The sequence below is a fragment of the Heterocephalus glaber genome, unplaced genomic scaffold (genome assembly GCF_053883595.1).
Source record: "Heterocephalus glaber isolate CG9 unplaced genomic scaffold, H.glaber_assembly_v1.0 deba00001472, whole genome shotgun sequence".
NCBI lineage: Eukaryota > Metazoa > Chordata > Mammalia > Rodentia > Bathyergidae > Heterocephalus > Heterocephalus glaber.
Window position 1 is genome coordinate 82,209,326 of NW_028258315.1, and position 18,991 is coordinate 82,228,316.

Genomic DNA, 18,991 nt, shown 5'->3' on the forward strand with positions numbered 1-18,991 from the left:
ACGCCCAGCGGCGGCGCGCTTCTGGGGGCGGGCTCTTCTCTGCGGGGGTTTCTCGGGGCCCAGGGCTGGGGAGTAGGGGGACCTGGGCGGGGGAGAGAGGAAAGGGGCCTGGGAAGGAGAGGGGAAGAGGGGAAAAAGGGGGGGAACCAAACCCGGAAAGGGAGAAAAGGGGGGAGGGGGAAAATCAGAAGGGAAAGAAAGGCCTACAGTCCGCCCCCCACTGCGGCCTTCCGCCATAGTGCTATTTTAAATGGAATTATTTTCTTAATTTTATTTTTTGATTTTTACTACAAGCATACAGAAATAGAATTGATTTTTGTATATTGACCTTGTATCCTACAGCCTTGTTGATCTTGTTTACCAGCTCTAGTAGTTTCTTGTTTGGGGTTTGCCCTTTTTCAAAAAAAATTTATATATTAATTGGTACATTTTAGGTATACAATACATTTACATTTATCATTGGGTGTTTGTACCTGTACATGATGTATCTTAGTTCTTATTTTTTTCCCCATTACCTGTGCGCCCTTCACCCCTACCACCCTTCCCTATTTACATAGACTTTGTTTCCATTTTTTTTTTTTCTTTTCCCATAATTTTTCCTTTCCTTTCTTCCCTTTCCCCTTCCCCTCCCGCCACCCCTCCACCTTTGGACCTTTTCCTATTTTAAATTATCAATTATTCATTTTAATCATATTCATCCTTATTTACACTTTCAGTTTCTCACACTAGAGATACTATTCGGTATTTACACATGCATGTCCTATTTATTTCACTTAAGAGTATGGCCTCAATATGCATCCATTTAGCTATAAATGATTCTAGTTTCTCATTCTTTATGGCTGAGTAGTACTCCATTTTATAAAAAAACCACATCTTCTTTATCCAGTTTCCAGTTGATGGGCACTTGGGCTGTTTCCAAACCATAGCTATTACAAACTGTGCCGCTATAAACATAGGTGCACATATATCGCTGTGGTATGATTCTTTTAATTCTTTGGGGAAGATACCCAGTAGGGGAATAGCTGGGTCAAATGGGACCTCTAGTCCTAGTTCTTTGAGGAATCTCCATACAGATTTCCACAGTGGTTGCACCAGTCTGCACTCCCACCAACAATGAGGAAGGGTTCCTTTCTCCCTACACCCCCGCCAGCATTTGTTTATTGGCTGATTTCTTGATAACCATTTTTTGTGGGGTGAGGTGGAATCTCAGTGTTGTTTTCATCTGAATCTCTCGAGTGACCAGTGATGTTGAACATTTTTTCATATATTTATTTGCTGTTTTTACTTCTTTGAGAAATGTCTGTTCATTTCAGATGCCCATTTTTGAATTGGGTCTTTGAATTTAGGGGGTCTGATTTTTTTTTCAATTCTTTATATATTCTAGATAGTAGACCTTTGTCTGAGGTACAGCTGCTAAAAATTTCTTCCCACATTGTAGGTTGTCTCTTAGCTCTGTTGGTAGTTTCCCTTGCAGTGCAGAAGCTTTTTAGTAAGATGAGATCCCAGTTGTTGATTCTTTGTGTTAGCTCCCGTGCTACTGAAGTTTTGTTCATAAAGTCTTTTCCTGTGCCAATGTCATTGAGAGTTCTACCTAACTTATCTTCCAGCAAGTTTACTGTTTCTGTGTTGATATTTAGCTCTTTAATCCACTTCAACCTTAGTTTAGTGCACAGTGATAGGTATGGGTCTAGTTTTAATCTTTACCAGGTTGAAATCCAGTTTTACAACACCATTTATTGAACAGGCTATCTTTTCTCCAATGAGGGCGATTGGGTCCTTTGTCAAAGATGAGGTGGCTGAGTATATCTGGAGTTGTTTCTGCATCTTCTAATCTATTGCACTAATCTTCAGGTCTGTTTCTTTGCCAGTACCATGCTGTTTTTTTTTTTTTTATCACAGTAGCTTTGTAGTATAATTTCAAGTTGGGGATTGTGATACCCCCAGCCATGTCTCTGTTGTCAGAATTGCTTTTGCTATTCTAGGTTTCCTCTGCTTCCAAATGAATTTTTGGATTGTTTTCTCTAGTTCTGTGAAGTATATTGTTGGAATTTTAATCAGTGTTGCATTAAATCTATATAGTAGTTTTGGAAGTATGGTCATTTTCACTATATTGATTCTTCCTAACCAGGAACAAGGGATATCTTTCCATTTTCTTATATCCTCTTTGATCTCCTTCTTCAGAGTGCTGTAGTTTTCAGTGTAGAGGTTTTTTGCTTCCTTTGTTAGGTTGATTCCTAGATATTTCATTTTTTAAGATGCTATTGTAAAAGAAATTATTTCCCCAATTTCTCTCTCAATGGGTCTGCTATTTGCATATAAGAAGGCTATTATTTTTTGAGTGTTGACCTTATATCCAACTACTCTACTGAATCTGTCATTTAGGTCTAGAAGGCTTTTGACCAAGTTTAGGGGGTCTTCTATGTAAAGTATCATATCATCAAATAATGACAGTTAAACTTCTTCCTTTCCTATCTTTATTCCTTTTATTTCTTTCTCTTGTCTAATTGCTATGGCTAATGTTTCCAGAACAATATTGAACAGGAGTGGTGATAGTGGGCATCCTTGTCTTGTTCCTGATTTTAGTGTGAAAGTTTTCAGTTTTTGACTATTTAGTATGATGTTGGCTGTTAGTTTTCATAGATAGCCTTAATCAGGTTGAGATAAAGACCTTGTATTCCAATTTTCTGTAGTGTTTTTATCATGAATGGGTGCTGGATTTTGTCAAATGCTTTTTTCTGCATCTATTGAGATGATCATATAGGGTTTTTTTTGGTACCAGGGATTGAACTCAGGACCTTGCACTTGCAAGGCAGGCGCTGGAACCACTGAGTTAAATCCCTGGCCCCAATCATATGATTTTTGTCCTTGACTCTGTTAATATAGTGTATTACATTTATTGATTTACGGATGTTGAACCATCTTTGCATCCCTGGGATAAATCCAAATTGGTCAGGGTATGTGATCTTCTTGATGACCCTCTGTATTCTGTTTGCCAGTATCGTGTTGAGGATTTTTGCATCTATGTTCATTAGGGAGATTGGTCTGTAGTTCTCTTTTTGGGTTGAGTCTTTCCCTGGTTTTGGAATCAAAGTAACACTTGCTTCCAAGAAAGAATTTGGAAGCCTTGCTTCCCTTTCAATTTCCTTGATGAGTTTAAAGAGTAATGGGGATAATTCTTGTTTAAATGTCTTGTAGAATTCAGCAGTGAAGCATCAGGACCTGGGCTTTTCTTTGTTGGTAAATTTTTTACTACATTTTCAATTTCACTCAATTATTGGGGTGTTTAACATTTCTATATCTTCATTTAACTTTGGCAATTTGTATGTATCTAGGAATCTGTCCATTTCTTCTGTGTTTTCCATTTTATTAGAGTACAGGTTCTCAAAGTAGGTATTGATGATCCTATGAATATCTGCTGGATCTATTGTGGCTTCACCTTTTTCATTCTTAATTGCATGGATTTGAGCCTTTTCTTTCCTTTGATAAGGTTGGTTAAGGTTTATCGATTTTATTTATTCTTTCAAAAAACCAGCTCTTCGATTCATTGATTTTTTTGTATCATTCTTAGTCTCCATTGCATTGATTTCTGCTCAGAACTTTATAATTTCCTTTCTTGTATAAGTTTTGGGTTTGTTATGCTCTTCTTTTTCTAGGAGCTTGAGGTTCTGCATTAGGTTATTTAACTAAGTTCTCTCTGTTGTCCTAATGTGGGCATTCACTGCTATGAATTTCCCACATAGAACTGCTTTCATTGTGTCCCAGATTCCTGTATGTTGTACTGGCATTATCATTTACTTGTAGAAACTGTCTAATTTCCTCTGTGACCCATTGGTTTTTCAGGAGAGTGTTATTCAATTTCGATGTGTTTGTGGGTGTTTTGCGGTTTATGTTATTGATCTCCATTTTTATTGCACTATGGTCTGATAATATACAGGGGATAACTTGAATTCTTTTACATTTACTTAGATTTGCCCTGTGAGCTAGCATGTGATCTATTTTGGAGAATGACCCGTGTGTAGCTGAAAAGAATGTGTATTCTGATTTTGTGGGGTGGAACACTCTATAAACATCTACTAAGTCCATTTGTTCAATAGCTTGGTTCAGTTCTAGAATTTCATTGTTAATGTTTTTCCTAGATGATCTATTTGTGATAGAGGGGTGTTGAGGTCTCCCACTACAATTGTGCTATTGTTTATTTGGTTTTTCATGTCCATTAATATTTGTTTTGTATAGTTGGGGGCATTTGTATTTGGTGCATAAATATTTAGGACTGTCATCTCTTCCTCTTGGATTGTTCCCTTCACAAGGATGTAGTGACCATCTTTGTCTCTCTTAATTAGTTTTGGTTTGAAATCTACTTTGTCTGCAAATAAGATTGCTACCCCTGCTTTTTTCTGGGATCCTGTCATGTGGAGAACTGTTCTCCATCCTTTTACTTTCAGCCTATGAATTTCCTTTTGAGTTATGTGTCTTTCTTGTATACAGCATATTGCTGGGTTTTGCTTCTTAATCCATTCTGTCAGTCTGTTTCTTTCGATTGGTGAATTGAGGCCATTAACATTGATAGTTGTAATTGAGAGATATTGACTCATTCTTGCCATGTTTTATTGTTGTTGGCTCTTTTCTTATTTTTCCCCCTTTCCCTTTAGTGCCTTACCTCGCGTGGTGTCTTCTCTCTGTTGGCCCTCATGGAGTTGTGACCTTCATTGTCTTTTTCTAGGATATTGCATAAAATCGTTATGGAGTGCTGGTTTGGTGTTCATGACATTTCTCAGGTGTTCTTTGTTGTGAAAGTATCAAATTTCCCCATTGATTTTGAAAGATAAATTTTCAGGATACAACAGTCTAGGTTGGAAGTTATTTTCTTTTAGGGCTTGAAATACTTCACTCCAGGCTCTCCTTGATTTGAGGGTTTGTGTTGAGAAATCTGCCATGATTCTGATGGGCTTTCCTTTGTAGGTGATTTGTTTCTTTTCTCTAACTGCCTGTAGAATTTTGTTCTTCTGTTGGATTTCTGGGATCTTGACTATTATGTGTCTAGTTGTAGATTTTTTTTTGATCGTGGCTGGGTGTAGTTCTATATGCCTCACTTATCTGTGTGTCCAATTCTCCATCTCTGTCTGGGAAGTTTTCTACTATTACTTCTGTGAACAGTTTTTTTATGTCAATTTTACTTTTTCCTGTTTTTTCGTGGACTATCAGTCTTATGTTATTCTTCTTTGCATCATCTAGCATCTTTTTTATTTCTCATGGTCCCTTACTATCTTTAAGAAATCTGTTTTCATGGTCTTTAACTGTGATCCTGTCTTCTATATGATATTCTGTCTTTAGATTCTTAGCCTGCTCTGCATGCTTTCAATGGAGTTTTTAATCTTCTGAATATCTGTTTGAATCTGTTTCATGGATTCCATTTCCTTCTTATGTTGGGCGATCATGGTTTCCATTTCTTTCTTATGGCGGGCATTCATAGCTTCCAGCATGTTTCTGATCTCATCTATTTTCTTCTCTGTTTCTGCTCTAGGGCCTCTAATCATGTCTTTCACTCTACTCACCATTGCTGTATTTATCTGGGAGATTATTTCTGTTTTCAAATTTTCTAGCGCCTCATGTATCTGCTTTGTTACTTCCTGTGCTATCAGTTCAGGGTATCCAGGTGGTTGATTATCCGACTTTTCCACCTCATTTCCCCCAGAATTTCCTTTTTGTGGTGTGGAAGCCTGCGTTTGTGCCTTGCTTAAATGTCTACTCATTTTTGTTTTTGGTACTGTCCTTGGTTTAATTCCTGGGTTGATGTTTCAAAATTGCTTAATGCAGGTATCACTGTTGCTTGTGTATAAAACCCTTGTAGAATGATTGCTTTTCAGAGGTGTCTTCCAGATATGACTTGTGTTTAAGTTTTGAGGCTCTAATGACTCTGAGGCTATTTTATTTTCCTTATACCAGAAAGGAAAACTGATTAGATCAATCACGTTAGGCCAAATGTTACAATCAGCAATACCATAAAATCAAGTGCAGCTTGGAAAATGACATTTTGTGGTAGTTATTAATCTATCACATTTAACTATGTGAAGTATAATCCCCTGTGCCTCTGTAGTAAGGGACCAGGCAGCAGAAGAGCCGGAAGGGGTGCGGGGAGATGATGGAATTGGGCCTTGCAGGAGCCCGCGGGGCACCGGATGAAGGCGGGGCTCCAAGCCACTCCCAGGACCTCACCGTGTCATGGGCAGGAACCGGAACACAGGCGAGGAGCCTCAGGTTGCTTGGCCGACCTGGTTTGCCTTTTTTAAATGTGTGGAGTCCTTAAGGTTTTCTATATAAGATCATGTCATTTGGAAATAGACAGTTTAACCTCTTTTCCAAATTGGATGCTTTTTTCATCCCCTACCCTTGTGTTAATTTCTTGAAGTAGGGTCTACTATGCTGCTCAGGCTAGCGTCAAATTCCTGGTCTCAAGTAATACTCTTGGCTCAGCCTACTGAGTAGCTGGAACGATAGGATCTTTCCTTCTCTCCCTCCCTTTCCTCCTCCTTTTTCTTTTTGCAGGTCTGGGGATTGAATCCAGGGTCTCATGGATACTAGGAAGTGCTCTACCGCTGAGCTAAACCCCCAGCCCCTCTGTCTCTTTATTAATATTCTTTATTGGGTTGATCATCATTCTCATGTTTTATTTTTAGCCATATTATCCATTAGCTCTTTAAATATATAATAACTGATAAGAAATTTTAATAATTCTTAAATCCAATGCCTGGCCTTCCTCAGGTTCTCTTACTTTTTCCTTGTATGGGATTTACTTTTGTTTGCTTGTCTCATAATTACTTTTTGTTGAAAAATGGACATAGTAAATAGTATACTAGTTATTTCTCCCTTTCCAAAGTCTTCTTGTTGCTGTTATTTGGCTAGTGATTTTACTGAACTAATTCTGCAAAATCTGTATTTGTCATGTGTGGCCACAAAGGCTGTGATTGGTACAGGGGTCAGCTAAAGATTGGGTGGAGATTTCTCTAAGTGCCTTGCAGTATCTTTCAATCCTCATTGGGTGTATGTGTGTGCACATGCATGTAAGTGTGTATGTTGTGTCTTTAAAGAAACAGCAAAAAGTTACAACTCTATTTAGCTTTTATTTCCTGTTTGGATGGGTCCTCAAGATTAGTTATAGGTGAGAAGTCAGGTCTGGTACATACGTGCATGTTTTTATTTTCCCCGAAAATAATACGACAGCTTTTAGAAAAATGTACCTGGATTCATTATCCCCAGGTTCTTTTTTTTTTAGTAAGCTTGTTAGGGCTAAATGCTTTCATTCCCTCAGGCAGCTGTGATTTTTTAAAATAAATGCTGCTGTTTGTTTTTGATAAAAACCTTGGGAATAGAGTTATTTGCACAGAGTAAATGCTGACCCAGGTCAAATAATGACAAGATCTCAGAATGGAGCTTTTCCTAGGGAGTTGCAAGACAGTTCAAACAGTGACTTGTCTTGGGATTTTGGGGGAGTGGGTGGTTGTAGCTATCCTATTTCCTGAAGAGACTGTTAGGCTCTTGGTTTTTACAGCTACATCATGGTGACGCTGTTTGTTTTCAAAGCTACTGAAGAGGTCAGAAGTGGGGAGTCCGGTCAAGTTAAAGTCCACAAACCTTACTGTTCTTCATTTCGTTTAACTGTTTTTCTTGAGTAATGTTTCTCAGATTTTCTGCAAACTATTGGTTAATTTCCAGAGTTCTAAAAGAGCTGATTTTCACAACTTTTGCCAGTGTTTTCTTATTTTTTGCTAAAAAGATTTCTAGAGGTCCTTACCCTGCTACATGCCAAAATATTTAAAAATAAAATCTGTGTGCTTCACCTCTCTTCTCAAATGCGCTCCTGACTTCTCACTCTCTAACCCAACCACTTTCTTTACCTTCACTGCAAGCATAATAAACACCCTGGAACACTTTGATTCCATTCACATCCTCCCAATTTGTATTTGTTTGTATAATTCCATTAAAAAATCCTTACAATATCCTAGAGGTGTAGCTCAGTGGTAAATTGCTTGTCTAGCATGTGTCAGACCATGAGTTCAGTCTGATCCCCAGCACCACTAAACAAAAAATACCACAGAAGACATTATTATTGGTTTATACATTTTATATTTATCTTTTTTTCATGTATTTGCTATTATCCATATCTTTCCTTTCACCTGGAATATTTTCTTTTCTGCTTGAAGTACATCCTTTAGAATTCCCCTTAGCAAAGGTTCACTGGAAGCACTCAGACTTTGTGTGATGTGTTTCTTTTCCCTTTTTTTCTTTTTGAGACTTGGTCTTGCTATGCAGTCCAGGCTGGCCTCATACTCTAGGCAACCCTGCTTCAGTCTGCCAAGCGCTGGGGTTACAGGTGTGCCCCAGTGCACCCCCTCTCCTTTCTCCTCTCTGTACTGGGGATGGAACCAACCAGGGTCTCTGCATGGAGGTACATCCCCAGACTTAAGCCTTGAGACAGGGTCTAAGTCACTAAATTGCCTGGGCTGGGTCTGAACTTGTGATCCTTCTGTCTCAACTTCCCAGTGCTGGGTTTACAGGCCTGTACCATGCCAAAACTGTCTTCTCTGTCTAGGAAGGTATTTTTGTTAGATGAAAATTCTGATTTGGCAGTTTTCTCTCAGCATTTTTTAAAGATAATCTTTCCCTGTCTTGTTTTCTATTGTCACTGATAAAAAGCAGACCCTTTAAGAGTAATCAGAGGGCCAAGGATTTAGCTCAGTGGTTTCGCCACCTGCCTTGCAAGCACAAGGACCCGAGTTCAGTCCCCAGTACCAAAAAAAAAAAAAAAGCAATCAGAATTTCTTCCTATTTTTGTCTTTGATGTGGCATAATTTATGTTTACCCACAAGTGGATTTTAAAAAATCCTATTTGGCTTCTCTCCTTTTGGTACCAAGGATCGAACTTGGGACCTTGCACTTGTGAAGCAAGCACTTGCGGCACCACTGAGCTAAATCCCCGGCCCTAAAAATCCTATTTGGGATATTTTAGATTCTTAATGTTGTAAGTTGGTGTCTGCCCATCCCTACAAACTTGCCTGTTATATTCTTTTCATTCTAATGATCTAATCTTAGACTTTCTCACCATATCATTAATATAATGTACACATGTATGTGTGTAAGTGTTGGAGACCGAACCCCTGGGGCTACTAAGCTGCAGGCCCAGCCCCTTTTCTCTTCTCCTTTCTTCCTTTTTTATTTTTTGTCTCTTGTCATTTTTATTTTGTAAAAAAGATTGATTTGGGATATAGTAAGAAATTACTGATACTTTAAGGGGTCATTACGCTGGAACTTTCTTTGTGATACTGTACTTAATTGGAATAACAGAAAGCAGTTGGAGAATTTTACTCGGTGCTCCCTTAAAGAGAAAGCACTTTCTTTTTGTTACCGGGGATCAAACTCGGTCCTTGCACTTGCGCAGCAGGTGGCGAAAACACTGAGCTAATTCCCCGGCCCAAGAAAGCATTCTTTTAATAAACCTGGTCTGTGAAGAGAGAAGGAGCAAAAATTCAAAATGGTTTGATGGTACTGAAAATCGTAATGGGTTAAAAAAAGGTAAAACGAGTAACCCACCTGTCTAGATGAATTGGAATTTTTGCAGTTACAAAATTAAAGTTTCAGGGCTGGGGATTTAGCTCCATGGCACAGCGTCTACCTCACAAGCACAAGGTCCTGAGTTTGATCCCTGGTACCCAAGGAAAAAAAAAATTAAAGTTTCAAGCAAACACTTTTTTCACTTGTTTTCTTGTAAAGAGATATACTGTAGATACAAACAGCTGCAATACTTCACTCAGATGAAACTATGTGCCAATGTTTAGGGGAAAAGAACTTCCCAATTTTATGGAGCATAAGTCTTTGAAAGTAGCACATAATACCACTGATTGTCTACAAAAGAAAAGTGAGTATGAGGTTTTGACAAAGGATAAGGAAGAGGTTTCCCCCTCAAATTAAAGCTTCTAGTTCAACAAGATGGGAGTCACTTTGCTTTTACTGGGAAGTCTCAAACAGACATCAGTGGAACTTGTTCTGGGTCAGTTTCCCACTTCCAGTGTGCTTTCACAGATGTGTAGAGTCACTACACATTTTTCTCTCTCTACACTTTGAACCTGATGGTTTATCTGAAAGATCGTCACTCACAGTAAACCACATCAATTTTAGTGTGGTTAAGCATGCATTTAGTTGTGTGTATATAAGTAAAATGGATTTTCAAGATAAAATGATATATCCATAGAAAAATAAAAATTAAATTTAAAGCAACTGAGAGACAAAGGAAATTATTTTATTTATTTATTTATTTAGGTAGTGGGGATTGAACTCAGGACTTTGTGCTTGCGAGGGAGGTGCAGCACCACTGAGCTAAATCCCTGGCCCGACAAAGTAAATTATAAAAATATTAAAAGGATCACCCAAATTCACCAGGTACAGGCAGCTCTAGTTTCTGGGGGAGCAGCTCAATTCCAGCAACATAACTTACCAAGCACAGTGAACACAGGCCTGGGAGAGGATGAAGAATGCCCATAGCAAAGGGGGATAGAAGCTTTGGCAGATACAAGCACAGAGTCCAAGTAAAGCCCCAAAGCACAGCAAACCTAGACTAACAAAAGGTAAAATGAACCGCCAGCGCCAAAGATAAGTCCAAAGTAGACCAATTCCACTATTGTGTTTTCCAGGATTAAATTTCTCCATGAACTCCTATGTTGTACAAAACTTATGCATTTTGTGACATCATCAAATGACTGTTGTGTCTGGCGAAGTACACCAATGTATATTTTGTGATGGTGGTACATCATCTCCACAATCCTGCTGCACTACTGTATCAGAAAAGTACATTATTTTATCTTTTCATCTGCCTCATCAGTAGCGAACTATTTCAAGATGCTTTATTAAAATCACATGAATTTTCTTGAACTGAACTGAAATTTTTTTTTTTTGGTACCGGGGATCGAACTCGGGTCCTTGAGCTTGTGCAGCAGGCGGTGAAACCACTGAGCTAAATCCCGGGCCCTATGAACTGCAATATTAATACCAGAAGGCCGTGCCAATTGAGGCTGCCACGTAGATGGCGACTGCAAAAGCTGTAGCCAAATGGTTGTCTCTTGTGGCATTCAGACTGCTCATCCTCTTGCTTCACCCTCTAGCTGGGCCACAGCACTCTGGTGTCTCTGTGCATATCTTCCTTCTTCCTTTTTTTGGACTGCGGATCAAACTTGGGTTCTTGCGCTTGCACAGCAGGCAGCGAAACCACTGAGCTAAATCCCCGGCCCATCTTCTTCCTTTTTATATTGAGACAGGTGCTCACTAAGTTGCTGATGGTAGACTTGAACTTGTGATCCTCTTGCCTCTGCCTCTGGTGTACTTAGGATTACAGGTATGCAACACCACACTCAGCTGTTTTGCTTTTTTTTGTCCTGTAGTTTGGACAATTTCTTTGCATCTCTTCCAGCTCACTAATCTTGCTTCATAAATTCAAGCTTTTCATTTACCTAACTGATTTTTTGTTTGTTGCATACAAGTTGTTTTTTTTTAAATCTTTTTTTTTTTTTGGTACCAGGAATTGAACTCAGGATCTTGTGCTTGCCAGGCAGGTGTGGTGCCACTGAGTATTCTGAATAATTCCTTTTGACAAGGCCCCATAAGCCACTTTTATTTCCTAGTGCCCTCCTTTCATGAGCTCACACTAGATTGAGAGATGGGCACAACTTTACCCACTAGCTCTCAGGTCTCTTTTCTCTTAAGTTTACCAAATGACTTGTTTTTTGATTTTTTAAAAATTGACTTAGTTTTTGGTGTTGGGGACCAACCACTGAGCTAAATCCCTGGCCCTCAAATTCTATTTTTAAAAAATCAAAATTTGTGTTTGTCATTGAAAAAACATTTATTAAAACGTAAATATTTGCTGCATGGAATATATACTGGTTATAAAAAAGTTCAACTTAGCTCTCCAAAATATTCTGAAGCTCTTTTATAAACTTGATTTAGGAACTATTTCTCAATATCTGTGATTCGTTATTTTAATACTAAATGCAGTATTTTAAACAGTAAGAGTGCTTGACAATGGAGGATAAATTGCCTGAAATCTAAGTCACTATAAATCATTCAGTACATATATTTAAAAAATATTTTTACATGGCCTCTTTAGCATTAAAACAGTAAAATTAACAGCATACTTTTGATACAAGTGGTTATTAAATCTCTTGGGATAAAACTTTTCTTTTTAAAAAATAATCTTTCAGGTAATGTGCAAGCAGTCTTATGCAGAAATGGGAAAGGATTTTGTCTCACCAAAGAACATACTACAGAAAACACCAGTGAAAGAGGAAGAGTACTTCAGAATGGAGCAGTAATTACTTCAAATGAACCATATGGGCTCCTAGAAGGGCACATAAAAACGACAAGAGGACTTGGATTTCATGGGAATCTCAAACTAAAAAAATTTATTATTCCAGCACCTGAAACTATTTCTATCCCTATAGATGACTTGTGTCAATTCCTTATCTTAGCTACTAATGGACTTTGGGAAGTTCTGGATAAAGAGGAAGTCATAGCACTGACAATAACACTTTCAGATATGTAAGAAAACATGTGCTTCTATCATACAAAACAAATCACTGCGCAACAAGCCTCTGTATCTTTCAATCAGTGATAAAAGCATTTCTGCATCAGACAGTAATAACCACATATTGTTTCAATATAATCCTGAATCTAAAGAATATGTGTCAACTACAAATTTAAAGAAAAATGTATCTGATTCAAAATATTCTGAACATTGTGTTTACAACTCTAAAAATGTAGAAACATTTCTACCACAGATGACTCATTATGAACCTTGCAGTGAAAATGAAACTGATAGACCAACCAGTGCAGATGATGGACAAATAAGCAAAGAGGAATCATACCCTAAGAATTTCTTTGAAGGTGCAGCTGAGTATGTTAGCCGTGGACTTGTAAATGCTGCTCTGGAGGCTGGTTCCAGAGACATTACAGTTATGGTAATATTTCTCAATGGAAGTGAATATCACTTGCTGATATAAAAAATTAAGTTCCAGTTATTCACAGCACCAAAATATATTACCAAAGACAGTTTTTCAATGAAGCAAATATGATACATTAATGTGCTCGCTTCGGCAGCACATATACTAAAAATATGATACATTAATACCACGGGAAATAATTTTTTTGGGAGGGGTACGGGGGATCGAACTCGGATCCTTGTGCTTGGGAGGCTGGCAGTGGAACCACTGAGCTAAATCCCTGGCCCCCATGAGAAATAATTTTTGACATCGCAGTAAAGAAAATATAAAAGCAGGGCCTGGGATTTAGCTTAGTGGTGCCACTGCCTGCCTCCCAAGCACAAGGTCCTGAGTTTAATCCCTAGTACCAAAAAAAAAAAAAAAAAAGAAAAAAGAAAATATAAAAGCAGATTTTAGGCTATGTATGTTCACTGTTTTATGCCAAAAAAAGAGAAAAAAACCAGTATTTGCTTTTTATACCACTTTATTCCAACCTGAGCACCTCAATATAAAACTAAACACTGGTGAACTGTTTTCCTTGCTAATTCTGAATTACTGTAAAATGTACAAGAGGTCTGCTAGGAGTTCGACACTTAAATAGAGTAAATCATCTGACACATGGTAGATTTCATATAATGAAAATACCTAAAAATTAGTGCAATATACGGAACTTATCAAAATAAAATGGACTTTGAAAAACAAGGCTGCAAGATTGTTACTAACATTGCAATATTTATGTTACAAATTACAGATACATTGCTTATTATGGTTCTAGCCATGTAGGAACTGAAGCCCCTTTTTTTCAAAGGGTAAGAGAAAGAATTAGCTGTTTTAGTAACTACATTTTGTATACTTTTAAGCAACTCTTAAATATTACAGAAAAATAATAAACATACATGGAGGTTACAATGCAGTACCCTATTTACAGTACAGCTGAAGATAAAATTTAAAACAATCAAGTTGAATGTACATAATTGTTAGTGCACTGACTGTATTACATCCAAAGAGAACAAAAGCCTCTTCCCTGCCCGCAAACAAGACCTATGAATGGCCAGCAGTGATTAAAAAAAAAAAATCAGATACCTGGTTTGCTTCATTTCTTTGAAGAGCTCACATGAAGGGAACACTATTCATTAAAATGCATTTATTAGTTTTCATAGTCCTAAACAAGGTAGAGTTAACATTTGACTTCATCCCATTTAGAAAAATAAAAGGACTGGCTGTAACTTAGATGCTACCAATATTCCTTTTCTTCCTGGAGATGTGGGACTGTTTTCTTGTGGTTAACTTACTAAAATGTGGAATGTACATCTTAGATAACAGAAGGAAGTTTACCTGAATACTGTAGCTAAGCATAAATTTCTTTATAATCTCTAAAAATGTTTTCCAGAAAGCTCAAATTAATAATTTCTAATTTTTCACAGATGATTACTGTCCCAGTTTGGAGAAACTGGATGGTTAACTGTGGGTCCAGATAGTCATTTGTCTTTATCCCTAATGGTGAGAAACGATTCCCTCCAACTTTCCAGTGAAACAAGTACACACAGATCTCATTTTCCCTTTCTATTGCTGAAACATTAGTCAGAGGGATACATGCATGTTATTAAAAATTAAGTTCAAAACACTTAAAATAATTCTGTATTAGAAACTTGACTCTATCATAAGTCTCTTTGTTTTTGGGAGTCATACTGGGCTGGTTAAATGCTCCAATTCCACTGTTATTTGACATTTAGAAAGCAGAATATTCCAGCTAGTTCAAACTGGAGGTTTAGTTACTACAACACTGACTTCTGGTTGGTTGTGTAGGTTCAGTGAGGTCTACTCCTCTTCCTCTAGCAGAATTTGCTCCTGGATTCTGTGGTTCATTCTTTGGCAATTTTTTAGCTGAGAGATAAATATCAAAATAAACAGAATTAGAAAATTCATACTAAAATTTCCATCTATGTGTTATAGTAACCCCAAAGTTTCACACAGCCACGTGTTCATTGATCTCAAGTGTTTGAGTATCTATTAAATGCCAAAAAAAATTAAGTTGCTGTTTTTTTTTTTTTTGGTACCAGGGATTGAACTTGGGACCTTGGGCTTACGAGGCAGATAGCAGAGCTAAATCTGAGCTAATTCCCCAGCCCTCATAGGTTGCTGTCTTACCAGAAGTTAATTTCTGAATGTTTCTGAGAAGGGGTGGATGGAGAACAGTTATTCATATATAAATGAAACTTACAAGAGTTATATATAATTATTTTTTATTTTCAGCCCAGGGTGCTCTCTCCTTGAACCACATCCCTGAGACAGGGTCTAAGATGCCTAGCCTTTGTGATCCTCCAGCCTCAGCCTCCTAAGTAGATGGGATTAGAGGCACCATTCTGTCTATATAATTCTTTATATAGATTCACTTAATACTAGAAAATTTGTGCTTTACTTCATAATCATTAATACTTCTATTGAAGAAAATCTGTCAGGTACAGCTTATAGTCTTAGCTACTATGGAGATTGAGATATGAAAAATACTTGAGTTCAAGAACAGTTTGGGCTGCTGGGAATAGAAGTGTACACCTGTAATCCCTGCACTTTTGAGGCTGAGACAAGAGGATGCCATGTTTAAGGCCAGCTAGGCTACACAGCAAGTTTAAGGTTGGCCTGTATATAGAAAGACATGTCTTAAAAAACAACAACAACAACAACGACCTATAAAGTGTTTTGGAAACACTTTTTTTGAAGCAGGATCTTGCTCTGTAATTTAGGCTGGCCTTGAACTCACTATGTAGGCCCCCAAGCTTATCTGGATCTCATGGCAATCCTCTTGCTTCAGCTTCCTAAGTGCTGGCATTGCAGCCATGTGCCACTGCACCCAGCCAGAAACACTTTTTAGAACAAGCCAGGATATAAACACATACCACCCCTAAGCACCACTCCAATAAAGCATGTCCTCTACTGTGCAACTTAAATTATGAAACAGAATTATGAAATACCACATCCCTTTTTTTCTTTGCTGGCTTCCACAACTTTTCCTCTTCAAGCATCTACATTTTTCTCCTATGGGCCAGTTGCACCAGTAACTGTGCCTAATACAAATGGAACTGATCTGAAAGAGTCTATTTCCAAAACTAGTTCCAAATATTATTTGAGTGAGATGAGCATAGATTATCAAATGTTAAAAGCCCTACTGACCAGCATTTATGGCTTTACTTCTGCTATGTTATATACAGCTAATGGCTGTTCTCTGGAGTATGCTTCCTACTAAGTAGAATTTTACCTGCTAGATAGATGTAGTTCATTTTAATTTCTAAAACCCTTGAGGTATGGGTTCACTTTTTGAGGGAAAGGGGTAGTAACATTAAATATGTCTAAGGGTGTCTGGACACTAGTTTGTCATCATCTTGGGGATACAATGTCATGTAAGACTCTAACTTTATCATATAGCCTTGATCCAGGTTACTCAGAGGTTGAGTATGCTCTATTTCAAAATCTGAATGCTAGCTGGCATGGTGGCACATGTTTGCAATCCCAGCACTCTGGGAGGCTGAAGACAGACAGACTCCATGTTTGAGGCCAGCCTATGCAAACTGGCAACTTTGTGAGACCTACCTCAACATAAAAAATAAAGGACTAGGTACATAGCTCAGTGTAAAGGCCCTAGGTACAAGAAAGGCCCTAGGTACAAGCCCTAGTACTGCAACCAAAACAATGCTGAATGCTTAGTTGCATTTTGGATCTTTTACTCTGTATTGGTCCTCCATATTCCACACCAGTATTTATCATCTTGTTATAATCCTAGAAGGTAGGCTGGGCACTAGGTCTGGAAGTCAGGAGGGGACACTAAAGTTTGGGAAAAAGGTCTTCACTGGACCACTTTTTATAGGAATGGCTCTAGAAATGATAGCATGAATGGTGACATAATGATAAATTTCTAGTCAAATATATTTAAAGTAATGCCCTATAGTTGGTAAACATGGACACCAGAGAAACAAGATAGCATAAGCTGTACTATAAGATTAAGTCAGGTTTTTGCGATGAGCAAACATTTCTCCTGTCAGCACAGTTCTCTAAAGGACTTTGTGTAATTACATCTAACTGAAATTAAGAGGTTGGAAGAAATAAACTTTGTAGTCTCTGAATTGATTAAAACTGCTGAGCACATTACTGTGGGACTCAAGGTATTAATTTTATGAAGACCAAAATCCCATTTCTACTTGGGAATTCTTTCAAAAAGGAAAATATTCCAATTGCAGGGAGAAAAAAATCCCTAAGTCTATTTTGCAGGGTAATTTCTAATGAAAAATGACCTTAACAGCACTCCTGAATAAAAGGTACAAATTAAAGACAGCCTAGTATTTTTTTACTATTTTAAAATGGTGACAGGCATCACATACAGAATCTCATACAGGTTAGGAAAGCATTCTACCATAGAGCTAGTGCAGTCTTAATACCCTAAGAGTTTTGAAGCTCAGGCTGATTTCAGGGACCTACTATCTCCTTGGTTCCTGTTATTTTAGATGTGATTCTGGGTGCAATCTATCCCATTTGTAAAACAAGCAGACTATGTGGCCGGGAATTTAGCTCAGTGGCATCACACCTGCCTTGCAAGTGCAATGTCTTGAGTTCGATCCTGGGGAGAGGGGTGGAACATACAAGCATACCATGACACAATCTTCCACAACTGTACTGTATTTCCCTGCCATGTGGTTTCCAGAAAAACACTTTACACAACAGACAGGAGAGGTTTTTTGTTTTGGTCTGTTTGCATTTTAAATAGGCTATCATTAAACTTGGCCACCTAAAAAAAGCATTAGAGTACTTAGCAGTTATTAGCTGGCTGGGTGGCTTTCTGCCTCTCCTTTTTTTGAGACAGGCTCTTGCCACATAGCTTAATCTGGCCTTGCTTTCAATCCTCCTACTTTAACCTCCTCAGTACAGGGATTACAAGTGTGCACCACCATGCCCGCTCTTCCTGGGTTTTCTTTAGCCTCTGATTCAGTTATTAATTGGTTAATCTGTCCAAATTTGCTGGGTGTGGTGGTGTATGTCTGTAACCCCAGCACTAGGGAGGCTGAAACAGGAGGATTGCCTCAAGTTGGAGGCCATCCTGAACTACATGAGACCATATCTCAAAAACCAGAAAGATCAATTAGCCAAGTGTGGTAAGTGCATGTCTGTAATCCTAGCATTCAGGAGTCTGAGGCAGCAGGAATAACAACCTGGGCTACATAATGAGACCTTGTCTCAAAAAACCCCAATCAACCAAACAACAACAAAAACCACAACCAAAGAAGGGCTGGGGATGTATCTCAGTGCGAAGGCCCTGGGTTCATCCCCCAAGACACCTGTCCCCAATCTAATGCCAGGTAATCTACAGTAAAAAACCAATCTTTGGTGCTGAGGATTTATCTCAGTGGCAAAGCACCTGTCTAGCATGCTTGAGACCCTGAGTTATATCCCCAGTACAGTACCTCAAATAACTGAAAGTGTGAAGGGCCAGGGATTTAGCTCAGTGGTTCTGCTGCCTGCCTTGCAAGAGCAAGGACCAGAGTTCAATCCCCGGTACCAAAAAAAGAAAAGAAATTGTGAAGAAAAAGCAAAATTTGTGCTAATTTTGCTGTTGCCCCTCAAACTACAAATGTTATGGCTGGAGTGAGTGCTAAGTGGTTAGTTAAAATATAATAGGCAGGGCTGGGGATTTAGCTCAGTGGTTCCGCCTGCCTCCCAAGCTCAAGGTACCAAGTTTGGTCCTCGGTACCAAAAAAAAAAAGTAAAAGGCAACCAAAAAAAGAAAAGGAAGGAAGTTTGAGCCATTTACCCAGCATCTTGGAATGTATTCCACACAGATCAAGAGGGATATTACTGTATACAAAAGTAAACAATAGGAAGAAAACATGTATTTACTCAAACTTTTCAGTGAAACCTTCAGAAAATATATTTTCTTAGATCAAAGCACAAGCATAACTCAGATGGAAAGAACTTGCCTAAATTGA

General features: G+C 38.2%; 2 protein-coding genes across 3 annotated transcripts in view; one reads left to right on the plus strand and one right to left on the minus strand.

Annotated features, from left to right (window-relative positions):
• Nucleotides 1-14,212, plus strand: part of Pp2d1 (protein phosphatase 2C like domain containing 1) — a 60,179-nt gene extending 45,967 nt beyond the window's left edge. Inside the window, 2 exon segments of the mRNA XM_087182233.1 lie at nucleotides 12,246-12,570; nucleotides 12,572-14,212. Coding sequence (XP_087038359.1) covers nucleotides 12,246-12,570; nucleotides 12,572-13,043 — 797 coding nt within the window. The 3' untranslated portion in view covers nucleotides 13,044-14,212.
• Rab5a (RAB5A, member RAS oncogene family) overlaps nucleotides 14,152-18,991 on the minus strand; it is a 40,869-nt gene continuing 36,029 nt past the window's right edge. For both annotated transcript variants that reach the window (XM_021243948.2, XM_004864291.3), the window contains exon 6: nucleotides 14,152-14,906. In XM_021243948.2, the coding sequence (XP_021099607.1) occupies nucleotides 14,791-14,906 (116 nt within the window). In that variant the 3' untranslated portion in view covers nucleotides 14,152-14,790. The remainder of the gene's footprint in view (nucleotides 14,907-18,991) is intronic.